General features: G+C 41.5%; 1 protein-coding gene across 1 annotated transcript in view; it reads right to left on the bottom strand.

The window, feature by feature from the left end:
• Positions 1-362: 362 nt before the first annotated feature.
• Positions 363-9,110, bottom strand: part of hsd11b2 (hydroxysteroid (11-beta) dehydrogenase 2) — a 20,919-nt gene continuing 12,171 nt past the window's right edge. Inside the window, exons 2-5 of the mRNA XM_012827014.3 lie at positions 7,898-8,110; positions 4,027-4,212; positions 2,505-2,642; positions 363-1,634 (exon numbers count right to left, since the gene is read on the bottom strand). Of these exons, the coding sequence (XP_012682468.1) occupies positions 1,210-1,634; positions 2,505-2,642; positions 4,027-4,212; positions 7,898-8,110 (962 nt within the window). The 3' untranslated portion in view covers positions 363-1,209. The remainder of the gene's footprint in view (positions 1,635-2,504; positions 2,643-4,026; positions 4,213-7,897; positions 8,111-9,110) is intronic.

Below are 9,110 nucleotides of genomic sequence, written 5' to 3' on the forward strand. Positions count from 1 at the left end.
CAATGTGAGTTAGGGTTAGCATAAGTAGAGAGCATAGGGAGGAATGCTCACATGCAGCTAAAGCAGTTTATTACAGTGATTTTGTGTAGATTATACATTGGAAGCAACGTTGCCTCGATCTGGTTCTATATTGTTAAGTCAAGTTGAGAGCTCTTGGCTTAATTGAACCAAAACAAAATCTAGTTTGAAATTAGCATCACTTCTGCCAAATGCTAATTATGACATTGTAAGTGGTTGGCTGAGTTTGAGTATGTGAATCACAAAAGGTCAGTTGGCCTTGATGCAAGTCTCTCTTGAGCTTACAGCTCCATTGTTCTGATGCTGACTATGCTTGTTATTGTGAAATATTGACAGAGACATGATCATTTTGTAAAAATTCAACTTTAATACCATCTAAGAATGAACAGGGTGAACAATTTACATATTTTTTCCGTCTTGTATTTTTGTACAAAGTTCACAGTTTAATTGATTCATGAACAGGACTGGCATAAATATTCAAATTTAAAGAATAATGTAGTAGTGTGGAAAACAAATATGTAAATATAACAAAAAAACAGCCTCATAAAATATCAATTCAACGTCAAAACCAACATTTAGTATTGGGTCCTTGAATCTAAAGCACTTCTGTTGGTCTCATAAAATTGAGCTCTGAGGTTATTTCTGGTGGATCAGCAGATCTGACACAGTGTATGCAGTTCTTACACCATGGATGCCGACACACTTTATGGCAACTGTGACAAGGCAGACAGGAATATACCTAATCAGTTGCCTATTGGTGGTTCTATGAGTACACTTCACAAAAGCAAAGCCAATGCAGCCAAGGCACATCAAGTCTGTATGCGATCTCTCTTCACTCATAGACATTGTGTTGGTTGGTTGAAAATGTAATTTGCTGCCACTAATGGTGAGAGTATGGGCAAAAAAATACCAGAACCAGAATATTTCATCATAAGTCCTACAGTAGATAACACCACCTGTTGTGGTACATATGATATACGTTACACTGTGCTAATCTTTTTATGAACTGCAGGTGTGATGTATACTTTTTGGGTGCAATTCAATGATCCCTTCCAAGACGACAAAATAACATTACAAAAATAACAGAAGAAAGGATACAAATGCACAATATAGATAAAATGCTAAAAAGTCATAATTATGAGTATATTACATTAACGGTCCTATAACTTTAACGTTACAACAGACTACATCTTATTTTTCCGATGTGATAATATTGTTGTTGTTCATACTGCTGATGTTGTTGTTGTTACTGTGAGTGGGGATTTTGCCTAGACTGTTCTGCTTCCGAAGTCTTCGTGGCAGGAGCTGCTTCTTGATGAACAGCTTCTGGAGGAACTTGTCGCTGAGGCTGACAGGGAGGTATGAGTGGATAAAGTACATGACGCCCACACCGTAGCCGGCATAGTAGCGGACCTGAGGCTGTGGCGAAATGAGCGCCTCCGCGATGGTGTTAACGACAGGGCTCAGGTCTGTCAGGGCCGTCTTCGAATGGCTGGCGAACAGCTCTTTAGTCTCATGCATGTAGTCCTCACCATACTCCTCCAGAAGACTTGGGGAGATGTTTTGGATCATGTTCTTGTATTGCTTTTCCCAGTAATGGGTGTTACTGCTTAGTCCTGAAAAACACACACACACACACAGTTTAGTGGCAGAACTATTGGGTCAGAAATTCTACAATCCCTAACATCCTTACACATATTTATACACACTGTTCCCAAGTTTCTGTTTTATTCAGGCCTCGTATGATGACGTCAGGCAGCATGCACCAACAAAAGGAGTAAACTGGGATGACAGATTGGAGAGAGAGCGCGGGAAAGTAAACACAGATCTGGGCACACTTGATCCGTACATATATACAATAATCCCCCAGAGGAGTTCTTGGCCCTGCTGCGCTCTTAAATAATATGCTCATAAGGGTGAAAACTGCTCAAGGGGAAGACGATTTCATCCTTCCAAGATGTAAGTGACTCCGCTAAATGCTGTACACAATTATCTTTTCCTTGAGGCACACACAAGAACTCATTGTTCCTTACGCATGTGTATGATCAGCTTGTCCTTGCAGCCCATTGTATAAGACCCAAAACAGCACCATGCAATCACTGCAGTGCATACTGTGGAGTTCACATGCTGTACAGCTGCAACTGTGCTCTACCAGGGTATGTATAGGTTACGCAAGTACCACATTGCTTTTACTGTTACCTCCGGAGGATCTCTTCATCTGGAGGTATTGGTGCAAGACGTCTTAGAAAATGGCCTTTTGAAGGGTGAAAGAATGTGCTACTGTTGATCACAGTTTCTGTCAACTTTTGACGATGTCGGACCCTGTCATCCTCATACACCTACCAACTACTGTGAGGTTACTCTAGAATATTCCTTCCTAGCATTCTGCGCTAATTTTTGAGGCTATGGACCAGTATACTTAATCCTTGGCCACCCCTACCCCCCTCCCCACACCCACCACCTCTCTCAGGTAGTCAGTCCCTCACCTGTGCGGAAGGCTGCTGGCAGGATGGTTGACACCTTCACCCCCCAGGGCTCCAGCTCATGCCTCAGTGTGTTGATGAAGAGGTTCAGTGCCGCCTTGGAAGCTCCGTAGGCTGCTAAGCATGGGAAGGGCTGATCTCCTGTAGGACACACAGACCAATAATAGTGTTTAGTCATCACCCAGCGACTCCTGACAATGGGCTTTTTATGGAGTGCGTCTAAGGTGATAAAAAGGAGATGAACTGTACAGTTGGCTCAACATTAAATATTGCTGCTCATTTCTCTCCTGAACAAATGGTCCCCTGTGTGCAAATGCTGGCGGGGTAGTCACATTTTTGCAGGTTCTGCTTGAATAGTCGTCGTTCACTATTTTGAGTTGAGGTTTGTTAACTCTGGCATGTCACAGCAATGTCATGTAAACATTAATACATTTTGAACATTTTAATGATGATGTTTTGAAGATTATGTCTTAGTGGTTAGTAATTTGGGCATTGTGGTGTGAAGGGTGCAAATTCCTCCAATGAGCAGTAAGCTAGTAGGACACGGTTTGATGCAAACCTTTCATTCACAAGCATGCCCTTTTGTGTCTGCAGCACAGGACTGCTCACTGCACACATGCTTCAATGCTTTGCCATTAACGCTTCACTGGGAAAGCTAACAACGGAACATTTAGAGGCGACTGCCACGATGGCCATAAAAACCGAGCGCCATAAAAAAAAGTATGTAACAAGTGCAGGAATCTCCATGCCACTGTAAAGAATTGCCAGCGTTGTTTGGGCTGTGCATGAGGAAAAGTTCTTACAGGCATAATAGGGCCCCTTTGTTAGAGAGAGGGCTTTGCCCTGCCTTGGTTGTAAAAATATGGTGGTAGAAGATGAGGGCAATATGGAGGAGGGGTGCCGGGGAGAAAGCCACTGAAGCCTCAGGGGTTAATGGCAGATTGAGACTGTTTATAAACGTGCGGTTTTGCGCGGAACCGTGCAGAAAAAAAAGCTCTCATTGAAGCTTAACCACTGACAGGTTTTAAAGCTCTGGCGAAAAGTAAATACAATTTCAAACATTTAAATGACACCAAAAAGAAAACTAGGCCACCTGGAAGATAAGCCACTTTCCAGTTAATTGTCTCTCTTACTGTTTTTATTGTTTATGAAGAGAGACAAAAAGTTGAAGCCTGATGCCAGAAAAAGATGATGGTTGTTATATAAACACCCATGGACTGAAAACGCTACCAAATCTCAGTGGAGTCATGTTTACAGTAAATCACTAATTATGTTTCAGCATACTTTTCTCAGTATTAAGTGCTACACGTGGGTACTTGTTGGGAGTGTTGTGTTTTATCTGTTAATACACTGTAATGCAGCGCTATTGCTCAATACAAAAGACTCACTGCAGCCAACACAGTTGTACAAATGAGAGCCTTGAAAGCATTATTTCAAAGTCAGGAAAAAAAACACAGAAATGGTTGTGATAACAGATCTACTGAAAGTACTGCGTGAGTGTGTGTGTGTGTGGGGGGGGGGGTACCTGAGGGGCTGGAGATGCTCACGATCCTGCCTTTAGCTTGCCGCAGCAATGGGAGGAAGGCCTTGGTGACACTCAGTGTCCCAAAGAAGTTCACCTCCATGCAGCCCCTGTAGTTGGACATGAGCGAGAGCTCGGCATCACCAAAGTTGACACACACTCCGGCGTTGTTCACCAAACCCCACAGACCTGAGGTGAAACATGGAGACAAAAACAATTCAATTTCACTTTTGGAACTTCCATAACCATGCTTCTTTCGAAAAAGACGACTACATTCCATCTATCCAACATTACTGTCACATTGTTTAAGAGGCATTTCCATCTAATGACCACAGAGGGGCTCTCTTTTTCACACCAGTACTAAGGAATCAATGTCATAAGACCAGGCTAAACACAAGTGAAAAGTGTATGGAGTCTACAAGGAATGGATGTGGCTGATAGATGAAACAAATCTGAGATATCCTTAAGGTTTGGCTTCATTTTTCCTCTGACCCCAGACGTTCAGCAAGCTGTAACTTTCAGTAGTCATAGCTACGACCGGTATTGCACAACATACACGTTTTAACTGAAACAAGCAAAGCGTTTTATTCATTTCAGTGTGCATGCACACACACTCACACACACAGACACACACACACACAAAAGCTAGTAATCCATCCAGCATGTCTCTCCATGACCAGATTGTTTATAGACATCTGGAGACTCACAGAGATACGTGTGATGGTAAGGAGATCAAGGAACAGAGAGAAAAGGACAAAAAAGGGAGACAGACAGAGGGAGATAGATAGAGTGCATGTGAGGTGCCTGTACCCAGGTCTAGAGAGTTTTTTGTCACTATTTTTAAATATTTTCATACAAAAACAATAGACTGTGATATCACTGACTATACTGGAGTCTTCATCCCTTGCCAAAACTTGTCATCTACCAGCACAACAAAGGTTAGGAAAACTAGGGGGGATCTAAATAAGACAATGGAGTGAGTACAACAAGGTAGACTGTCATCCCATCCTGTCTCCCATTAAAAATAGTGATTGCTCAGGTATCTGTCGTAATTCAGTCAGATTACTTTGTAGGTCGTAAACATGCATAATGAAAGAAGAAAATAACAGCGGAGGAGAAACTAGCTGCTAAAAATTTTAGAAATAAAAACTGGCCTGGTCTTCAAAAGTGCCCACACCATAGGGTGTTGATACTGGTGTAATTTTATATGTCAACAAATAATCTATTAATCAATTTTTCAATATCAGTTAGCTAATGAAGTTCTTTTTGCAGGGCTACAAGAATTTTGCCATTCAGTGTACCTTCCCTAATTTGACTGTATTAACTTCAGTTCCAATTTTATAACTATGGATATTATTTATCCATTTATCCATTATTTATATCAGTCACCAGGAATTTAAGAACAATGATATAAAGTCATCATCAGAGTTTGCGATAAATCAGAGCAAACTGTTATCTCGCTAGTTAGCGAGCTAAATTAGTTTAAATGCAATTCACTTCATATACTGTGTATATACAGTAAATGCTTATGTGAATGTTTTGTTTCTGTTAAAAACATTTTTTGTATTTTATTGTGATCTAATTGTACAGCAATTTTGTCAACAATGTTGTATTTAAATGTGCTTTATAAATACATTTGACTTTGACTTTCCTTACATGGCTACAGTGCAGCCAAATGAAAGAAAATCCCATAGTTAAGGGTCTAAAAGCCCACTCTCTGTTTGAGCTTCTGAGTTTTGAAAATGGGATGCTATCAGATCAACAAGAGTTTGAACATGTCAATGTGTATAATTGAGGGTGTCGGTAGCTAGAAATGTTAGGTTTGAGCAGTGGCGTGGTTTGTGTACGCATACACGGACATGCTCTTACTCACGTCTCTCAGCCCTGTACGTGACAGTCTTCAGTAAGGTGTTTTAGCAGTCACAGCATGAACTGCTATCAAGGGAAATCAGTGCTGCCTTAAATCCTTTGTTTAGGGGGGATCATATCAAGACAGAGGGAGGAGAGGAAGAGATGGAACAGCATGAGAGAGCATTCCTTTCATATCTGATAGAGGGATTAAGTGTGTACCATAGGCATAGTCCTTGTGGTGGGTGAATAGCAAGAAGAATGTTACTAGTTATTACAGAGATTGTGGCCTTTTGCTTAACAAACTATATATTTTGTTTTATATTTTATCCACTAGCACAGAAAATAAAATAAATATGAAATGGGATGTGATAGAGATAGAGATAGAGATGTGTTTTGCAACAGCGTTTGCTAGTAAGCATATGGCCGGTCTGCATATTTCACATGACGTTTCCCAGGTTTCTCATTTGGTTGAAGTCTATTGAATTTTTTTCGACCAAGCTTGTCAACCAGCTCTTTAATCTGTCAGTGTAATAAGTACCACATTGGACATGTCAGATTGTATCGAGCTGTAAAGGGCACAAACGACCCAGCCTGTAAACCTGCCAGGCACAGTCCTGGTGCATTTCCATCCGAGTGCTTAATTAAGGGCCTTCTTGTGTTTTCCACCCACATCATATAACGTAAAGCAGGTGCCATGTCCAAGTCTGTAGAAGGTAAAGCTTCTTATTTGGGCTTGAAAGGAATGCCTACATTGACTGTTGTCGACCCTGCTACCTGGGAACTGTACCCAGCAGGGAAGGAGCAAAAGCTCAAACTTATCTACAGTTTCTCTGGCTCAGTGACCATAGGTCGCAAGAGATGAAAGAAGGGGGCATTTAGTGTTTTGTTTATGACTAGTGAAACATAACACTGCGGAGGAGTGTTTACATTTGCCTAGTGGTTGCACAGACGGCCCGCCATTTCTCACATAAAAAAAGCCCTTTGTCCTTATTTGAATCCCGCTCTTAAAGTACTTTTTTCCCCTCCCTTTTTCATTTCTTTGGCACCTGGCTTTGTTGAGCATGCTGTTTCAAAATAAAGCGCTTGAGTGTCAGCCAAGCCACACAAACACACACACACTCACAAGCAAGAAAGTAAATGAGTGTGTGAATGACCTTCCAACAAACTCCTAATATTACACCCTGGTCGTGCTGCGTATCCTTAAGTGACTCCTAAAAGTAAACACCAGCACCACCACAAGGATTTGCCTTATTTGTCTTTGAGGTACACAGCTGTTCTCTGGACTGTGCTGGATGCTTGGGTGTTAACTTGCACTCTTTGGAACAGGCATTAGAGAGGAAAGTTACTCATGAACTGAGGTTGAAGGGTCAAGTTTGTGAGTCTGTGTGTAGTGGTAGTAGAATGGTGTGTGTGTGTGTGTGTGAGAGAGAGACAGAGAGAGAGAGAGAGAGAGAGAGTTTGATTATTTGATTTCTTTCTTTTTTCTTACTTTCTGGTAGAAAGACATATGTTAACTACTAAACCTAATCTACTTAATCACAATTATTCTGTTTCATCCTTGTAGATTATAAATGGTTATTTCTCCTGGACACAGGGAACCCCTACCTTGTCTAACATTGACATCAAGGTTCCTATTGGTGAGGACAGGTTGTGTTCTCTTTCAAAATACTTATAATGAGATGCATTTTATTTTGTATTTAAAGTGCTCTGACTCATGTATTGTGTGTGTGTGTGTGTGTGTGTGTGTGTGTGTGTGTGTGTGTGTGTGTGTGTGTGTGTGTGTGTGTGTGTGTGTGTGTGTGTGTGTGTGTGTGTGTGTGTGTGTTATTGTGTGAATGAGCTTGTGTACGTGCTTGTGTATAACATATGTGGCTGTGTGTGTGTGTGTGTGTGCGTGTCTATACTGTATGTGTCTATCTGTGTGTGTGTGTGTGTGTGTGTGTGTGTGTGTGTGTGTGTGTGTGTGTGTGTGTGTGTGTGTGTGTGTGTGTGTGTGTGTGTGTATGTGTGTGTGTTGGCCCACCTCTCATGCCCAGCCGTGCCTTGGTGTCAAGTAGGGCCTGTTGGATATCTTCGGGTCTGGTGATGTCCACCTGCAGAACTGTGAGTCGAGGTGAGCAAGTGCGCCGGAGTTCCTCTGCCCCCTCCCCAGCCAGGTCCAGCACTGTGGCAAACACCTCAAAGCCCAGTGCATCCAGACACTTAGCTGAAGCATTCCCAAAGCCCGTGTCGCAACCTGAGAGAGAGAGAGAGAGAGAAAGAGAGAGAGAGAGAGAGAGAGAGAGAGAGAGAGGTTAGCATTCCACAACACTGGCATCTGACCCCCCACTGTAATCACAATGACCTGCATAAGACTGTTGAAGTCTGGGTCAGTAATTCTGAAGTACACTGTGTTTGTGGTACAGTGAACTATGGACATAGGCAAAACCAACTACACGGCGGTTCTGATGTTAAATAAATTAAATTGAAATCATCATTGTGCAAGATTCTTAGAATGCCCACATACACTGTTCATTAACAGGTTCCATCTGGAGATATCTCATAAAATCTTATCATTTTCAAATCAATATAGATAAGCGATCAGAGGCTTGTTTTTGCCCTCATCACCTGCGCCTGAAAAGGAATGTGCTGCAAGGTCAATGACTTTTCTATCAACCAACAAGGAAATGAATAAAAAGCATGCCAACGCCAAGCTATTTAAATGCCCTGGCATAAAAGAACAGTCACACAGACAATACAAAACTGAGATTATACAGGCACCATCACAAAAGATAAATGTGTCATCAGTGGTGGACCTTAGCCCCATCCAAACAAAGACATAGAAGGCCAGACTCTTCCTCTCTCTTGGATCTGATGACATACAGAGTTAAAAGAATTTTCTGGATTGCCACTGTATAAATTCATACAAAAAATACGTGTGGTATGAAAATATGAGTGTCAGTGAATAAATTACGTTGACTTTGGAATACTTAAATGTTCATATTTAAAACCATACACCATTCCTGAGATGACGAACGTGACATTTTTATCTTCTGCTTATTATTTCACTCCCATTTGAAAGACCACAAGACTCGTAATGCTGTCTTGGCATTTAAATAAAAAATAAATTAAAGTAGGCTGTCTGGGAATAAAACACTTCCATTTGGTGGGGCAAAGTGTCGTTTGTGTGTGTGAGTGTGTGTGTCGTCCAGCACATAAATAGAGGTTTATTAGGCCTGTGTGCACATCACAGATTT

Source organism: Clupea harengus, chromosome 6 (assembly GCF_900700415.2).
Source record: "Clupea harengus chromosome 6, Ch_v2.0.2, whole genome shotgun sequence".
In the NCBI taxonomy this organism is placed as follows: Eukaryota; Metazoa; Chordata; class Actinopteri; order Clupeiformes; family Clupeidae; genus Clupea; species Clupea harengus.